Below are 18,992 nucleotides of genomic sequence, written 5' to 3'. Positions count from 1 at the left end.
ATTAGAGAAGTGCAACAATTACAGTGTGTTGTGCAAAAGACTGAGCATTGTGCAACACATAACGTGATGTTTGAAGGTTTGCGTGCGTGCGTGTGTGCATGAAAATGTCCAGATAAGTGCTTGAGGTAGTGAGGTGTGTGTGTGTGTGTGTTTGTGTTTGCGTGTGTGTGTGTGTGTGTGTGTGTGTGTGTGTGTGTGTCAGACCAGTCACTGATGTAGTCTGGCGGCTTGGGGGAAGAAACTGTTTCGCAGTCTGGCAGTGAGGGCCCGAATGCTCCGGTACCACTTGCGAGAAGGCAGCAAGGTAAAAAAGTGTGTGAGGGATGTGTGGGGTCCTCCACATCGCTGGTGGCTTTGCAGATGCAGTGGATGCAATAGGTGTCTGTGATGGAGGGAAGAGTGGTTCCAATGATCTTCTCAGCTGTTCTCACTTTCACCATCCGTCTTGTGATCCAATACGGTGGAGTTACCATACCACACAGTGATGAAGCTGCTTAGGAAACTCTCGATAGTCTTTTCTCAGCTTCCACAGGAAGTAGAAACGCTGTTGGCCCTTCTTAGTTATGGAGCTGGAGTTTAGGGACCAGGAGAGGTTCTCCGTCAGGTGAACACCAAGGAATTTGGTGCTCTTGCGACCTCCACAGAGGATCCATTAATGTTAAGTGGTCAGTGATCTCTCCGTGCTCTACTGAAGTTAGCAATCATCTGTTTTGTTTTGTCCATGTTCAGACACAGGTTGTTGACTCTGCATCAGTCCTTTAGCTGTTGTACCTCCTCTCTGTATGCTGACTCACCATTCTTGTTGATGAGACCCAAAACAGTCTTGTCGAACTTGATGATGTGGTTCGAGCTGTGCTTTGCTGCACAGTCGTGAGTCTGCAGAGTGAACAGGAGTGGGCTGAGCACACATCCCTGAGGGGCTCCAGTGCTCAGTGTGGCCCTCACTGTTTCTAGGACCCCCTTGCCGTCTGCTCTGAAGGCGGAGTCTCAAGAATTTAGCAGTTCACGCACCTCTGAAGTCATCCACAGTTTCTGGTTGGAGAATATTAGGATAGTCTTGGAGACAGTGACATCATCAATGCACTTACTGATGTAGCTGGTCACAGATGTGTTGATGTGGTGTTGCAGCCTCCCTGAACATGTCACAGTCAGTGTGTTCAAAACAGTCCTGAAGAGCAGAGAGAGCTCCTGCAGGCCAGGTTCTCACTTGTCTCAGAACCGGTTTGCAGCGTTTGATGGGCAATCTGTAAGCCAGAATTAGCATGACAGACAAGGGGTCTGAGTAACCAATGTGGGGGCAGGGCTTCGCTTGGTACGCACTGGGAATATTTGTGTAAACATGATCCAGTGCGTTTGCCTTTCTCGTCACAAAGTCTACATAATGATGAAATTTCGGAAGCACTGACTTGAGATTTGCATGGTTGAAATCTCCAGCGATAATAAACGGTCCATTGGGGCTGGAGTTCTGCAGCTTGCTGATCACCCTATACAGCTCGCAGAGCGCCTCTTTAGTGTTAGCGCTGGGTGGGATGTATACTGCTGTAATGAGCACAGTAGTGAATTCCCAAGGTAAATAAAAAGGCCTGCATCTAACAGTGATAAACTCTACCAGCGATGAGCAGTAATTGGAAACTAGTACAGAGTTCTTGCGCCATTTCATGTTGATGTAGACACAGAAGCCACCACCGGGATTCTTACTGAACAGAGCTGCATTTCTATTGGCACGAAATAAGGTGAGTCCATGTAACTGAATATGATGCTTGTAATTTAGGAGTATTTGCTGTTAGTAAACATGAAGACCACTTGTTATGGTGTCCATGTGGCTCAGAAGTCCCAATGAAAAAGCCATAGAAAGCACTAAAACAACACCATTTTGGTGGCCACTGCGTGCTATTGCTGCGCCGCTGTGGGAGAATAAGGTTTTACTTGATGGTACAGCCCTGGCCATATTTTGGATCACGGTGGCTAGATTTTGTTCTGTGTGTGTCCTCTGCCTTTTGGAGTCTCTGCAGGTCCTTCCTGATTGGAGAGCTGGCAGCTGCTGATTGGTTCTGTCATCTGATTCTGTGACTAATTGCTCTTCTGTGTGTATTTATAGTGCTGTGTTTCCCCGGGCAAGATACCAACCCCAAGTTGCTCTCCAATGTGTTTATCAGAGTGTGAATTTTAGACAGAAAGCACTTAAGCATAGAAAAAGTGTTTTTTTTTGAATGGGTGTGAATGGTTTCAATGAGACACGTTGTATGGAATGTATTTGAGTGCCTAGGTAAAGCAAAATAGCTCTATGTAATTTAATTAATGCTTCAATCGTAAATATGATATAAGGTTACAAATGATTAAGGCCTCTGACAGTGGACTCATCTCTGTGCTTGAGCTGATATACCTCATTGTTGACCATGATATTTTATTGCAACAATTAGAGCTTGTTGTAGATATTAAAGCTACTGCGCTGCAGTGGTTTGAATCATATGTACTTCCAATAGACTCCAATTTCTTCATGTAAATGAAGTGTCCTTTTCACACACTAAAATTAATTATGGAGTTCTACAGGGTTCCTGTAGACGTGGATGACATCTAATTTTCTGCTTCTAAGTTCAGATAAAACTAAGTTTATTGTATTGGGCCCTAAAAAGCTTAGAAATATGGTGTCTAACCAGATGCTTGATCTGGATGGGATTACCTAGGCCTCCAGTAACACTGTGGGGAATCTTGAAGCCATTTTTTGACCAAGATATGTCCTTCAATGTGCCTGTTAAAAATATATGTAGGGTGGCTTTCTTCCATATTCGCATACTCTTAAAATAGAAACAGCCTGTCTTAAGACTTTCTTTTTTGACAAAACTTAGTTAGGGCTGATCAGGTGACCCTGAATTAACATAACCTTTTATGCTATGTTAGGCTGCAGAATGCCTTGCCATTTGATGAACTCCATCTGCTTTTTTTGGGTCCTCAGCTTTACAATAAACTTAGTCTGCATTATCTGCAGACTGTAACAACACACTAAGAAAGCAATTAGGCATAGAAAAAAGTGTTTGTATGAATGTGAAAATGTCAAATTAGAAGTTATTTTTCAAATTCAATTTCATACATGCAATTTGGTCTTGAGGTTTTTCTGTTGTTTATGTGGACATGCAAAAAAAGTAAAAAAATCAAAAAAAAAAAAAAAGTTGTGGATGTTTGCCAGTGAGTCTTGTTGTTAATTTGTGGCACACAGTGGCCACTAATGGTACTGCAGCAGAAAAAATACCTTAAATGGTAAATGGCCTGTATTTATATAGCGCTTTTACTAGTCTGTAAGGACCCCAAAGCGCTTTACATATCCAGTCATCCACCCATTCACACACAGGTGATGGCAAGCTACATTGTAGCCACAGCCACCCTGGGGCGCACTGACAGAGGCGAGGCTGCCGAACACTGGCGCCACCGGGCCCTCTGACCACCACCAGTAGGCAACGGGTGAAGTGTCTTGCCCAAGGACACAACGACCGAGACTGTCCGAGCCGGGGCTCGAACCAGCAACCTTCCGATTACAAGGCGAACTCCTAACTCTTGAGCCACGATCGCCCCATACCTTGTTGCCGAAAAGGGGAAAGAAAAAAACCAGCACAGTTTGAAGGGCAAAATGATTTTTTTCAATGCATTCATATAAGTTCCATCTACTTTCTACAAATTATCCAAGCCTGATAATCAGATAATAAACATGCATGTACATATCTCCACCAGGAGGTAACCAGGACACAAATCAATGTTTTTCAGTAATTATCCTAACTTTAGAGTGATGTGTGAAGATCATCTAGATTGACATTTAATTTAAAGCTTCATGCTTCAAGCTTCACTTTCTTTACCGCTAAAAACTACTAAAGCATCCAGTCTGTCCAGCCCCTTGAGATCCGTGAAGCCCTTCACTTGAGGCAGTAATCCACAACGCAATGCAGAAAAAGCACCCTTTTCCTATTGCTACTAACAGACTATGAGAGAAAACTATGTGGAAAAACAACCACACTAGGCTGTAGGGCGACCCAATTAATTAAATTAATAAAATTTAGCCTTCCCAAAATTAAATGAGTGAGCGATATGTAAAATAAATGAAAATACACTCTCTTTAAAATGCAAAGTAAAAGCAACTAGGCTCAGCTGCAGTGGAGGGGTGGAGCGGTGGGTTCAGGGGACAGTGCCAGGGAATGCTGGCCAGGACTGCTGATAGCCATCACTTTAACCATGCCTTCCCTATTTCAGCAGCTGCCAGGGCCCTGTGGGAGAGCTGGTGTTTGGAGGTGAAGGAAGTGGCTGGAAGCTGCAGAGAGGTCACAAAAGTGAAAAGCATCATGAATAAACACATACTTACCTTTCAAAACTGTGTATAGTGGGTCTTTTTATAACAGTGGTGCCAAAACCTGGGCTGTGGTATGGTGGACCTGTGACTGGCCCAGCCAATTGAGGTGCTGGCCCTGATGGTGGTTGAGCTGGTGGCCATGCATTGGGAGCAGGTGGTGGTGCATCATTGGCAATTAGAACAGCTACAAGTCCAGTCAAAGAGCCACATAAAGGAGTTGGAGAGTGGTTGCTCTGCTTGTTCCTCAATGACACCACTAGAGTTGATGGGGAAAGGAGATGATCTTCAGGCTTTCTCAGATTTCTTTCAGGCCACAGCAGAAAGACCTGAGAAAAAGTAAAGGCTGAGACTACTCCCGGTGCCCAGGCGGTGACTCTCAACTTAGAGAAGATGGCCGTTGGCTGGTAGTGGACCAATTAGGCCTCGCACCACCAAATCAGCGAGTGGGGCTCCTCGCAGATACTGATAGTGGGTCCACTGCCACTGACTGGGCAGGCTAGATGTTGTTGTGACCCTGCCCAAGGATCACCTTTCAGCACAGCTGAGGGAGGTGGTGGGAGTCACAACATCGGCTGGAAGCCGCCCAGTTCTCCGAGGAGGAGGAGACAGAAGGGCCTTCTCTGGAAGCTCTGTCAGCTCCAGCTATCTTGTCCACAGGAGATTCCCACTAAAGTAGTTTGGTGACGACACTTCTATAGTTATCATTTGACTAAGTGATAAAAACTGATCACACACGGATCAAAAGTACACTGACGTTATTCTATGAATATGGGATAAGAGGTCATATGGGTTATGACAAAACTTTGGAGCAAATAATGGTCCAATTTTATTGGCCAGCCATTTGGGGAATTCTAAAAGTGTCTTTGTGCTTAACTATTAATTGAGGTTCTGTTTGAGGGCATCAGCTTGGACCTCATATGTCATTTAACTGAGGTGCATAGGGATATATCTTCTTTCTGGTAGATTATGGAATGCAATATCAATTCAGTTCAATTCAGTTTTATTTATGTAGCGCCAAATCACAACAATATTATGAAGGCTATCCCGAAACAGTGCCGCTGCACACCATTTCTGTAAAGAGTGTGGCACAGGCACTGTTTCAGGAAATCTCCCGAGTCGGCATCTTGAAAGAGATACTGACTGACCAGAGCTCATTATTCATGTCTCACACACTAAAAGAACTGTGTAAATTACTCTGTAATAAATCTGTTCAAACCAGCTTCTACTATCCACAGAGGAAACCATTCTTGCCTCCCTCCATTGTAATGGCAATCTCACACAGGCCTAGAGAGCGGATGTTGCTGCAGCGTTTTGCAGATGTGTTCTCCCCCTTATACCAATGTCAGAGAGCAACATTTTGTAACACATCCTGGCATAAACTAAACACAAAAGAAAATTTGTTCAGAAGGAATTAGTAGAAATGCTGAACATGGGAGTTAGAGTCACACAGTGTCCATGTAGCCCCATTGTTCTTGTAGTACAGAAGATGGGTCTATTTTCTGGAGAACTGATTGATCAAGAGGTGGTGATTTCATTACCTGTTGATCTTTTCATCTCTGGTCTGGATTAGTGACAAATCAAAGTCTGGCATAGCCGAAGGTGAAGAGCCTGCCCCTCAAAGCAGATCACCATACTTCAAAATACTTCATATTTAGCATTAATAATAACCAAAATAAATCATATGCATGCTGAAGAGTTGTCTGCACCGGAAAGCTACACTAACTTACTCAACTGGTTGAAAAGACATCACAAACTGCAGTATAATGAATGTATGAACGCCAAGTGCAATGATTTCTAATGTTAATGGTAAATGGCCTGTATTTATATAGCGCTTTTCTAGTCCCTAAGGACCCCAAAGCGCTTTACATATCCAGTCATCCACCCATTCACGCACACATTCACACACTGGTGATGGTAAGCTACATTGTAGCCACAGCCACCCTGGGGCGCACTGACAGAGGCGAGGCTGCCGGACACTGGCGCCACCAGGCCCTCTGACCACCACCAGTAGGCAACGGGTGAAGTGTCTTGCCCAAGGACACAACGACCGAGACTGTCCAAGCTGGGGCTCGAACCGGCAACCGTCCGATTACAAGGCGAACTCCCAACTCTTGAGCCACGATCGCCCAGTATCAGCTCACAGCTAATGAATTTCAGCCTTTACAGCAAGCCAGCATATCCATCCAGCTTGATAGGCAGAAAAACAATCAATCTCATTACATTTGTGAAAATGATGTTGTACCATCCAATAAACACAGTGGTTAACAAATGCTTCAGGAAAACTTACCAAATGAAAGAGATGTTATCCCCTATACCTACCATGATTTTCCAACCTCCAGACTTCACAGGAGAACACTATAATATTTCCGGGGTGATGTTCAGTGCGTTTTGACCTTCAAACTTGGTGTGTATTTTGGCATCCAAAGAGTTTGATTTTCCTAGTATTTCACAGGCTTGTCTAAATGCTTCAATATAGTTTTTCTTCAGGAATGGAGACATGGTGACATGTTCAGTTTTACACACTGTATATATGAATGTATAATAATAATAATAATAATGATGGATTGGATTTATATAGCGCTTTTCAAGGCACCCAAAGCGCTTTACAATGCCACTATTCATTCACTCTCGCATTCACACACTGGTGGATATGATGAACAGACTGTGAAACACAAGACTCTTTCACCCATTCACTTATTTCTATGTCAAAGTAATTTCTGTCCAACAGTCACACACACTCACACTCTGATGAATGCAGTGGAGCAACTCAGGGTTCAGTATCTTGCCTAGTGATACTTTTGCATGAACTTGTTTTCTGATCTTTTGTGCATAGTGGTTATATGTTGCAGTTTAATTACTGTTATTATTAGTTATACAATAATTGTAATTATTATATAATTACTGGATGACAGAGTAAATTAAGTATGTCAATCTTAAAAAATCACAAGGTAAAAAGGCAAACAGTCACTTTTATTTAACACTTATGGATACTTTTATGAAAAACTTTTGATTTCTAACCTGTAGGATCGGCATGCTCACGACACTCTTCGCCATCCTCTTCATTATTATAGTGCTCGTCTTTGTTATAATATCCGCGATGTGAGTGTTCTCGCTGGTTATGGTGATCATAGTGTGTATGTCGTGAATCACGGTTGGCATCGCTGGCATAGGAGTGATGTCTGCGCCTTTTCCGCCGGTGGGAAACTGGAACACCGATGTAGAATGGCTGGGCCTCTGAGATGGAGAGAGAAACATTTCATTTGGATCTGATCAATGCAGTCAGAGCTTGAGGGGTTCTCTGAAAATGGGAACGTATTCTAAAAACTTCTGACTGGTTTCAGCATTATGCAGCATCTAACAGGTTTTAAAAATCAGATGTCATACATGAAATGTATATGTTTTTCAATTTGTGCTCTGCCCTCCTAGAAACACAGTTCACAAGTAGATGTATTTAGTCTGGGAATACCACCTAAATTAGTTTTTTCTGGGTTTTTTAATTAAGTGGAGCTATGTTGTCAAGGATAATAGAGCAAAATCTGTTAGAAAGTAATAAAATGTTCAACGTAATTGTAGAAGGTAAGGATGTCACCTATGCTTGACAAATTTCTGAAGACACTGGAGAAACATTTAGCAGTAACTGGAGTGACAGAAGAAACAGGGGATAGTGGCAGGAAGAGGGTGAGGAAGCATGTACCTTTTGTGTTTCTCCAAAACAAAGGTTTATAGTTCAGGGCAAGGGTTGGGATCATCACTGAAGATGACTTAGACCTCAGAGTTTAAAAAAAATCAGGGCACTTCCTCAGTTTTCTCTCGCATGGCAAAACTTTTTTTCAGTTAGTGTTTTTTCTTACTCACCATCATCATCATCATAGTGCCTATGACCCCTACTTCTTCCCTGTTGCCATTCATGGTGATCCATCCTGGAACAGAAACAAGATGACAGAAGATTACCTTGGAAATACGAATACTGAAGCACGAGAAAAAGCACCAGGTGGCAATTCCCTATGTGGTTTTTTTTTCCATCAACGTTTTATTCAAACTGAAAGTTTGAAGTTATAAAGAACATGTCTGCTTCCCAAAGCCAAACTTGAAACTGGATCCAGTGGGGAGGGGCCTGGTACCTGTAAGTTCTGCTTCCATGGTCCTTTTGGAACGTCCAAGAATCACAACAATCTTGCACTCTTACAGAGAAGTGCTCTATTGGGATGCTGTGGTACTATGAGGTCTTTAAGATGTAATGGGCTTGGTCACACAGGACTCAAGGTGCTGTTGGCAAAACGTTAGAGAGGAAATGACAAGTGAACCCCTATGAGCACTTTGCGACAGTAGGAAGGAAAAATTCCCAGTAGAATCAGGCCATCAATGCCAGATGGCTGCTAGTTTTGCGCACCATTCAAAGCTCTTCAGGTTAAAAGCCAACCTTGTGTAACCCTTGTGGTGTCCTCGGATCAAAAATGGTCCCAAGGTGAATGGCAAACAAGCATATGGGAATCCCGAGGACACCACAGGATCAGAACTGCAGCCCTACCAGTCCAGACTACACTTGTCACTGCAGTAAGATCTTGTAAAAGGCAGTAACAAATTCTGTACTGAGATCTAGCAGATGAGTCCATTGTCTGAACTTCATTGCCTTTTCTGTGCTATGATCGGTAGGAACTTATGAATGAATCTCTTCATCATTTCCTCTGCAAAAGATCCCAACTTTTTTTGCAAATAATTCTCGATTGCAAGTTATTTACAATATCATCATAAGTCACCTACCCTCTAAAGGTGGGACAACAGATATCAGTGGCAAATAAACATTTGGTTTACCAGCTTTATAAACTATTTATATGAGCTATTTTGGTTGCAATGTTACAAAATTGAGTTTTCTATGAAGTGCTTACATATTAAAATATTTACAATGTACAATATTACAATGTTTAATAAAAACATTTCCTATTACATATATAAAAACACTTAACCCATACAAGTATTAATCATTATTTCAGCATTATGTGCATTGACAATGTTCTGTCAGTTTATTATTGCAAAAAATACAAAAACATAAAAAATAAAAATCCTAGATGCCCAGACATATCATTGCTTTTAGTACATGGTGAAGCTATCACTGGGTGTCTCTTTCCACTGATGACATAAGTTTGTCTTTCTAAAGCTATTGCTTTAGGCTGTTTTCTAGGCTGATCAATACATGTCATTTGTGATTACTTACTACTTACTGAAGCCTGACCACTGACTGTGAAGGACAGTCACATGAGTGGATTCATGCACACACACACAAGCTTGTTAGTAATATGTGCATACGGTGAACACCGCAATTAGGTTACAGTAAATAGCTGAATTGTGTTATCTGTGCATTATCACTGTCACATAATCAAATTAAAACACAAATGTCAGGTTGGAGTCATCCTACTTGAGCTGTCCTTTTGGCATCTGTCCTGATTTGAAGAGTCAAGTGTTGCATATTTTAAGGCTGGGCTGAGTCACAGTTCTCTGCCAGATTGTGCCAACATTGTGATTGCCAGGCCTTCTTTGTTACCTGTTTGAATTTGTGCTCTTCTTTGTTTAACCCAGATTCTTGGTCATCTCTCCAGTTATTTCTTCAGAGTTCTAGAAACCATTTTCTCTGGAGCTCAGTTTACTAGGTGACTGTGAACTCCTTCAGCCACTTTTGAGCTCCAGTCTATCTTCCCTGTTACTTGCAGATGAAAGGACTTATCTGTTCACAACCTTTTCGCCCATTCTCCACCCATATGTTTTTGTTGAGTGTTTGCCAGGAGGACCAAGTGCTCCTCCTGAGCTTACTTTGTGACACCAAGACTCGATCTACAATAACCTCATCTTGACCTCTGTCAACACTATCTCACTTCCCTGTCAGAGATCCTGGTTATGTTCCTGTAGTGAAGCCACTCACCCGTTAGCCAAACATGAGTTGAAATGTTCTTGCCGCTTCAAATTTGCCTACCTTTCAAAATTATTTTAAAGCAGCTAATGGTTGCCAGAGTTTACTCCTTGAATCAATTTTAAACCAAACTATGAATCTGTTTAGCAGATTACATGTTTGGGAAAAACGAAACAGTTGTAAAAAACTTTGACTTTATTACTTCATAAAGGTAATATCACTTTGTGTTCATGTTGGGATGCTTTGATTAGAGACATTTGAAGGTTTGATTAGACTAGAATCCCTGAAAATAGCAATGCTAGGGTGTGGTTCAAAGAGGCTTGTCTTCAAAAATTACATGTACTCTATTCAGTTCAAATTAATTTTATTTATATAGTGTCACAACAACAGTTGCCTCAAGGTGCTTAATATTATAAGGTAAAGGACCCACAATAATACTGAGAAACCCCAACAAACAGACAACCCCCTATAAGCAAGCACTTTAGCAAACTTGGGAAGGAGAAACTCCCTTTTAAAAAGAAGACATTTCTGGCAAAACCAGGCTCAGGGACGGACAACCATCTGCTGTGACCGGCTGGGGGTAAGATCGTATGTTAACACATTTAGGCTATTTCAATGAAAATGTGTTTCCACATACTCTTAATATACATGAACACCAATAACCACAGAAATTCCAGTTAAGCCACCGATTAAGATATTTTCTGCCAGATTTAAAGTAGGCACCCCAAGTTCTACTGCTGCATCCTTGACCTCATGTACAGCTCATACATGCAGCCTCTAATTCCATTTTTCTTACACAGGCTTTTTATTTTGCACAGTATTACATCAAATTAATTTCACTGATGCTTTTGTCTAGTCATGGGTACAGTTATGAATTGAAAATGCAAAACTGTGCATTATTTTCTTGAGATAAGCTCATGGTTGAGAGAACCATTGGGTTGAGATAAGCTCAACCATGCCAGTGGTTGCCAATGGTTGAACTTATCCTAAGCAACCTGCACTTACCATCAATCTTTTAGTTTGTACCCTCACACTGTAATTTCCATTGGGAAGCAACTGGTAAAAGGTAAATAAATGTTTTTTTGCTGTGCAAAATAAAGTACCAAATTTTATGATTTTTACGAGTTTTCCAGTTACTCAGTACAAGTCTTAACTTAACAAATTATGTAGTACAATAACAAACTTATGATTCTATAGACAGAGACAACATGCAACTTGTCACAGGATTTATATGGGACTGAGTTAATTTAAAACAGTTTTCCACAGAATCTGCATTTGTAGCGTTAGATTTAACACATATAGATTTATTTGTTTTTTTGTTCTTTTGCTGCAGATGTAGCAGAACCAGAGCTATCATTTCAATGCTCAAAAACCTGGCATGCATTGTTTTTCAATGCAATCCATTTATTCAGCTGTATAGATGCAGGAGAAATTTGCTACTGGTAGCTTAGAGCCAAAAGCAAAACACTTCTGTATAGCCTAGAGCTAATAGCTAAAATGTTCACTGAGCTTTAAAGGTTACAGAGAAAAGCTCTACAACCCGTTTAACTCCTTTTTTCTGTTGAATTTCTTTAAAGTTTAACTAAGTAATCATCATCATTGTGCAATACTTTTGTAAATAGTCAACGGTGCAATAGACTCAATACTTGAAATGTGCAATTCACTTGTATTTTTATTTTTATTCCTATTTATTATATTTATCCCCTTCGTATATTTTATTTATATTGTCTCTGTATTTATATATATGTGTGTGTGTATAACTCTGTAACTTCTGTCGGTGCTGTGCTTTTTTGGAAATCGAATTTCCCAGAGGAACCCACCCAAGGGATTAATAAAGTTCTATCTAATCTAATCTAATCTAATCTAAAAAAAAAAGGCTAAGCAGTAGAAAAAACAAATAAGCATTCACAATAATTCTTTCGCTTTCTTCTTAAAACTGACAGCTGTCTACTAAACCCTAAATGATTTGTAATTTATGTTCAAGCTACTTAAGATGGAATATAAAATGTTTTATTATTCTAAAGAGGTAAATATCAAAATATCAATTTAATAGCAAAATACACTGACAAATATGAAAACCATCTAGATAAAGATGGTGTTTTAATGTTCTCTTACCTGATGTGACAGAAGCTGAATCTGAGATTGCCCGTGAAGAGAAATTTATATTGCCTTTTGTAAGGAAGAGTAACAAACTACAAGATGCCAAAATTTTTCAGTCCTATTCTCTATAGAGCCTGTCAAGGAAAATGCTGCAACTACACCCAACCAGACTGTAAATGAATGTACAGATGATCTAAGTATTGACTATTACATGTGACTCGAGTGTGTGTATGTGTTTGTGTGTGTGTTTGAACGAGTGCACACCCAATAAGATTAGAGTAGGGGTAGGCAACCTTTCTGATGGCGAGTGCCATTTAAAATTTCCTCAGAGGTCAGTGTGCCATATGATTGCATTAACAATAAATTTAATAACGCTCTATATTAACAGTTACACACTGTATAGAACAACTTTCTAGAATTATATTTGTTTGCAGATGTTGGCAGCTATCAGCGAATAGTTATCAGCTATTTTGAAACAAAAAAAAAGACACTTTTTATCCATAACAAAAACTCCATAACAGCAAATGAACTGTACAACAGAAAATACAAATGCTATTTAAGTTCTCCTCACAAGGATGATAAGAAAAATGAACTAAGCCAATATGGCATGTCTGTTAATACAGAGACACACATGTTAATATGATCTCTGGTCTCCCACTCAGAGACACAGGTCTCCGAGTGTCCAGCATTCAGACGGCTACCTGAGGACACTCATGTGAGAGAAAATCTGCTCACACAGATATGTAGAGCCAAATACTGTCAATAAGGCCTCTGCAATGTTCTGAGGACAGTTAAACTTGTCAGGTAGTGATGTCCAGCAGGTGAAAATACAAGCTGCATGAACACGCACAGCTATGGATTACAGCTGCTTCGATGTTGCATTAACTGGCATTAACTCAGCCAGTTAATGCGAGACAAATCCAGCTACTCATTAAAGATTTCTGGTTTGATCAGAAAATAAAACATTGGTCCAAACACCGGAAAGTTCCGAAAATGCATTGTGTCTCGAGTCTACGGATGTATCCGTGTATTTCCGTGGTGCTGATGCTGCGCTGAGCGGAAAACTCCTCAAGCTTTTGAAGTGTCGGAATGTCGAAAGCTAACAACGTCCCTCTCACCAGTAGGCTAAGTTATTTTTAGCCAATTACAAGTTGAATCTGGTACTTGGGGTTGTTAGTTAAGATACTGTCATAAAGAAGCAGCACAACTAATGTGTCTATGCGAGCTGATTTGCGATGTGCACCGCTGGCGCGGCCATTTATCTTTTGATGCACCTTCTCAGATTAATTCACTGTGTGTCGTGCCCAGGGCTGGACTGGGACAAAAAAACAGCCCGGGCATTTTGACTAGAGACCGGCCCACCAGGCATTAAAGCCATAAAGCCTTTGAATGAAAACAAACGATTTTGTGACAGTGATGTACAATGTTGTTGGTATATGTATGATTTCTATACATTTTACATCAGATAAAAACTTTGGTTGTAAGCTTCAGATAATTATTTAATAACAGCCAGACATTTTTAAATGAAAATAAGAAAGTATTTCTTTGTGCCCCCCTTTCCCTGTTAATGCCCTACCTGCCCACCTGGCAAAACTTTGCTAGACCCGCCCCTGCACAGTTACCAGCTGTCAGCTACTTAGAAAAGGATCCTGGTGTTATTTGTCTTTCAGAAACAGTTCATAACTTCCCTTCAACTCATTCATGTCACCTAAAAGGTAAACCCGTTTCTCCATCACCTGTTCAGCTCTGATGATTCAGTAAGGACATCTCCTGGTTTCATCTTCATGTTTCCCTCTCATCACATAACCAAACCGATATCATGACCAGCAGGTTTACAGCTGTGGCTCCAGCAAACATCAGCTGTACTAGAAAGTAATATTAAATAAATTCTAACAACAGCTGATCAAGCTTAAACGTGCTGCTGTTGTTTACCGCGACATCCGCTGGTTTCCTCTTTCTGGCGCAAAGTGGGCGATAAACGAACAAGAGAGAAAAGCCGATCAGCTGATCATTGATCAGTTTCATGATTAAAGTAGCAACAGGAGAGGGAGCGGGTGAGAGGATGAGAGAAGAAGAGGCAGCTGTGCAGCAAAGACAAAGAATAACTCAACCTTTGTGCCTTTTTCATTCTAGCTAAAGTCCGGGACCAACTGCGTCCCCTCTCAGCTCAACACGAAACGCGTAATAATTTCTCTGAATGCAGGAGGATTCCATCTTTTTACTGGACGGTTGGCAACTCTACTAACTAACCTTATGAATTAAATAAAGTTCAACATTAGTAACATCATAGCACCCACCCAGCTGTATAGAAACTCGGTCATGCTAGCTAGTAGTACGAAGTAGAGTTAATGTAACTGACTGTAAAAGGTCAGCACAACGAAAATAAACTCCACCTAAACTTGGTTTATATCTGACCCAGATAGACTGCAGGTCATAACTTCTTACCTGAAGTTCAGTTCACCTGACGCTCTGACCGGCGGCCCCCTCGGCTCTCTCCTCGTCCTTCCTCCGATCTCCCTCATCCACCTGCTGGCCTCCACCACTTGTTAATGTTACTGAATCTGTGGAAGCTCCGCGATGCCACCACCAAACAACTGAGTTATTTTTACACACTGGCCAGCATCTGGCCAATCCACCACTTTTCATTGTCTAAACCGTTACAAAAAAAAAAAATCATCGGGCCATGTATGCCCGATGGCCAGTCCAGCTATGGCTGTGCCATTAGTTAACCCTTTGTGCCTAGGGTTGCCGACCCCTGGATTAGAGGCATCTGCTTTGCTGTTTTAATGGGGACCAATAAGCAGAGCTGCCTCCTATAGAATTGGTTTATATTGCCTTCTTCATTTCATGAGGACATAAAACACTGGGTTAATTTCTCTCTAAAACTGCTCCTACTATGTTAAAATTCTTGAAAGCAAGGCTTTCATTTTCATTGCTATACAGATTATGTCGAGTTTTATTTACCACGTACGTTTAACTGTCCATCTAATCTTCCTCTGTTAAACAAACCCTCTATGTGTCACAGTCTGGGTGAGTAGCTGGAAAATTCCACTTTTCTCCTGAGTCACCTGGTATCCGCTCCTGGGCAGGGCCACCATCCCCTCACCTGTTCTCCACAAATGGAGTTGGTTTTGAGACAATCAGGTCGGGAGACTTAAATACCACGTTGACATCCCCTCACGGCTAGTTTGTCAACTATCCAATGTTGGTATCCGGCTCTTATGACCTATGCTTTTGTCGTTATGAAGTTTACTAACCTTCTTCTCTTGTGCTGTAGCTCCCTGGAAATTCACTCGACTTGTTTCTCTGGCTCTAGCCCACCTCCCGCACTCCTAGATAATTGACTGCCTCGCTTGGAAATCTCTCAGTGCTTCACCTGCCTGCCCTCCTGCCACCACCACTTATCAGAACCTTTGGAACTGAGGTCAGCCCTCTCGTACCATTCAGCTCACCCGAACTAATATCACATCCCCTCAAAGCTCATCTCTCTCCACCTGCAAGTAAGCAGTCAGTTTAGTTATAGTCACCATCTCCTGCACTCAGTAGACATTGCCACACTAACCCCTTTCTTCCTTCTTCTCTCTCCTCAGTGTGATCACTAGACATTACCTGCCACGCTCCAGTCCCCCACCTCTGGTTCAATTATCCCCCTCTTGGTCCACGCCTAGGTTGCCACATCCCCACACCAAGTTATCTCATGCCACGTCATGTCAGTCCTTGTTATTGTGTCATCCCCTGGGTGACCGTGGCTCAGGGGGTTGGGAAGTGTATCTGTAACCGGAAGGTAGCCGGTTCGATCCCCGGGCTCTCTGTCCTGGTCGTTGTGTTCTTGGGCAAGACACTTTACCTTACTGCCTACTGGTGTTGGCCAGAGGGGCCGATGGCGCGATATGGCAGCCTCGCTTCTGTCAGTCTGCCCCAGGGCAGCTGTGGCTATAACTGTAGCTGCCTCCACCAGTGTGTGAATGTGAGAGTGAATGAATAATGGCATTGTTAAGCGCTTTGGGTGCCTTGAAAAGCGCTATATAAATCCAATCCATTATTATTAAATTCTAGTCAAACAAAAGTTCTTAATCTTTCTTATTAATGTGCTCTCTCCTTTTCTGATTTATTTTTAGTGCTGATTGGCTGCAGAAGCCTCACCACACTGTTATAAAGCCAGAGATGGTGGAGCATAGTTGGGTTCTCCCTCACCTCCAATCCTAAACCTAACCATCAAAATAACACAGAAAACAAACACTGAGACAGAGATATACAAAACAAGGAGCAGGACAGTCCCATTGATCCAGGAGGGTGAAAGGGGCCGGAAAGGAGGGAAAGAAAAACAAGGGCTTTGGCCAGAGGCTCAGAACCCTTGGATTCCAGTTTAGGCTTTGGCTTGAGGTTCTTTGGAGACACTGGAGGAGCTGGAGGGCACTTTGGAGGATTCTCTGGAAGAAGTAGTCTTCTGGAGAAGACTCAGGAAGATCTGGGGGAGGCTGGAGCTCTGCTGGGCTCATAGCTGACTCTAGAGGCTGGGTTAGGACTGTGGGAATATCCATCCATTTCCTCTGTCAGTTGGGGCTGTTGTTAGGGTCTAGTCTTCCTCACTGAATAGATGTGGGTGCTGAGGAAGACTGGATCTTAGCTGTCCTCACTCTGGAATCAGGTAACTTTAAGCCAGATCTTACTTGGCCCACCTTTGGAGTTGGTATGGGCTTGGGATTAAGCTGGGTCTTAACCCTCCTCACTCTAGGAAAAGGCAAAAGTGAGCTGGAACTCAACCACCCTTGCCCTTGGAATAGGTACAGGAGTGGGGCTAAGCTGGGTCCTAGCCATACTCATCTTGGAAAAAGCTATGATATTAGAATGCAAGTAGCTAGAAAGACCTTGGTCACCCCCTCCCAGTGAAATGGCATGAGAATAGGGACCCTATCTGCCCTCCCTCTGTCAGTGGCTACAGGTGCAGGCTTAGATACCCTAGGGACCAGGACAGATGCAGGGACTGCCAGGACCCTCATTGCCCTAACTTAAGGAACAGGTAGGTGTGTTTCTTTTCATGCAGTCTAGATAATGTTTCTGTTGTAGGTGTCACTGAAACCATTTCCTTCAACTTCAAGAAGTTTGGGTAATACCATACGAAATGACAGACTGAAATGAAATACTGTTTCTCACCAGCCTCTACAGTGCAATAGTCAGTACAAATGAAAACGTTTAAAAAGAGCAGTAAAAAGGCAATAATAAATCACAACAATAAATGGGGATAAATATAATAAAATCTAAATTCTAAAACAAACTCAAGTCTAAATAGTCACACTCGTACAGGTAGCAGCAGTCCTTTCCTGTGGAAGAAGAGTCATATGATTCATAAAATATCTCTCTTGTAGATTGGTCCGATGCTGCCAACACCACCCTTGTTTGGGGAACATGCCAGGAAAATCCTTGGTTAACTTACCAACTTGATAATCAGCTTCATGTGACCGTTTATTCCAATCAACAATGTTAGGGGAAATAAATTCAGATAACAGAAAGATAACCTGGATGTGTTGCATGAGCTTCATAGTATAGGGACCTGGTAGTCCTGACTTGTCCACCACTACAAGCCAGATTCCCAAATCTTTACTGGTTTCTTGGAGAACTGCTATCACTGACCTTTGGGCCTATTGTTTCTGTTGCTCTGTCTTTGTGTACCTGGTCTGTCACAACAGAGCGATTCGGAGCAGACAAATTAAGATTTTTCCAGGCAATGTTTTCTATTTGCATGCAACATGTAGCATACAGTGGGGCAAAAAAGTATTTAGTCAGCCACCGATTGTGCAAGTTCCCCCACTTAAAATGATGACAGAGGTCAGTAATTTGCACCAGAGGTACACTTCAACTGTGAGAGACAGAATGTGAAAAAAAAATCCATGAATTCACATGGTAGGATTTGTAAAGAATTTATTCGTAAATTAGGGTGGAAAATAAGTATTTGGTCACCTCAAACATGGAAAATCTCTGGCTCTCACAGACCTGTAACGTCTTCTGTAAGAAGCTTTTCTGTCCCCCACTCGTTACCTGTATGAATGGCACCTGTTTGAATTCATCATCTGTATAAAAGACACCTGTCCACAGCCTCAAACAGTCAGACTCCAAACTCCGCCAAGGCCAAGACCAAAGAGCTTTCGAAGGACACCAGGAAAAGTATTGTAGACCTGCACCAGACTGGGAAGAGTGAATCTACAATAGGCAAGCAGCTTGGTGTGAAAAAAAATCAACTGTGGGAGCAATCAGAAAGTGGAAGACATACAAGACCACTGATAATCTCCCTCGATCTGGGGCTCCACGCAAGATCTCATCCCGTGGGGTCAAAATGATCATGAGAACGGTGAGCAAAGATCCCAGAACCACACGGGGGGACCTGGTGAACGACCTGCAGAGAGCTGGGACCAAAGTAACAAAGGTCACCATCAGTAACACACTACAACGGCAGGGAATCAAATCCCGCAGTGCCAGACGTGTTCCGCTGCTGAAGCCAGTGCATGTCCAGGCCCGTCTGAAGTTTGCCAGAGAGCACATGGATGATACAGCAGAGGATTGGGAGAATGTCATGTGGTCAGATGAAACCAAAGTAGAACTTTTTGGTATAAACTCAACTCGTCGTGTTTGGAGGAAGAAGAATACTGAGTTGCATCCCAA

General features: G+C 42.1%; 1 protein-coding gene across 2 annotated transcripts in view; it reads right to left on the bottom strand.

Annotated features, from left to right (window-relative positions):
* slc4a5b (solute carrier family 4 member 5b) overlaps positions 1 to 14,957 on the bottom strand; it is a 64,443-nt gene extending 49,486 nt beyond the window's left edge. The window contains exons 1-3 of one of the 2 annotated variants that reach the window (XM_082541477.1): positions 14,781 to 14,957; positions 8,189 to 8,253; positions 7,352 to 7,567 (exon numbers count right to left, since the gene is read on the bottom strand). In XM_082541477.1, coding sequence (XP_082397603.1) covers positions 7,352 to 7,567; positions 8,189 to 8,253; positions 14,781 to 14,857 — 358 coding nt within the window. In that variant the 5' untranslated portion in view covers positions 14,858 to 14,957. Of the gene's footprint in view, positions 1 to 7,351; positions 7,568 to 8,188; positions 8,254 to 12,350; positions 12,496 to 14,780 lie in introns of those variants that run through there. The other variant, XM_082541478.1, reaches the window with a different exon arrangement.
* Positions 14,958 to 18,992: the final 4,035 nt, after the last annotated feature.

The sequence above is a fragment of the Aulonocara stuartgranti genome (genome assembly GCF_965226115.1).
Source record: "Aulonocara stuartgranti genome assembly, chromosome: 7".
Lineage (NCBI taxonomy): Eukaryota > Metazoa > Chordata > Actinopteri > Cichliformes > Cichlidae > Aulonocara > Aulonocara stuartgranti.
Note: the sequence above shows the minus strand (reverse complement) of the source record. Positions and strands in the feature narration are given on the sequence as shown.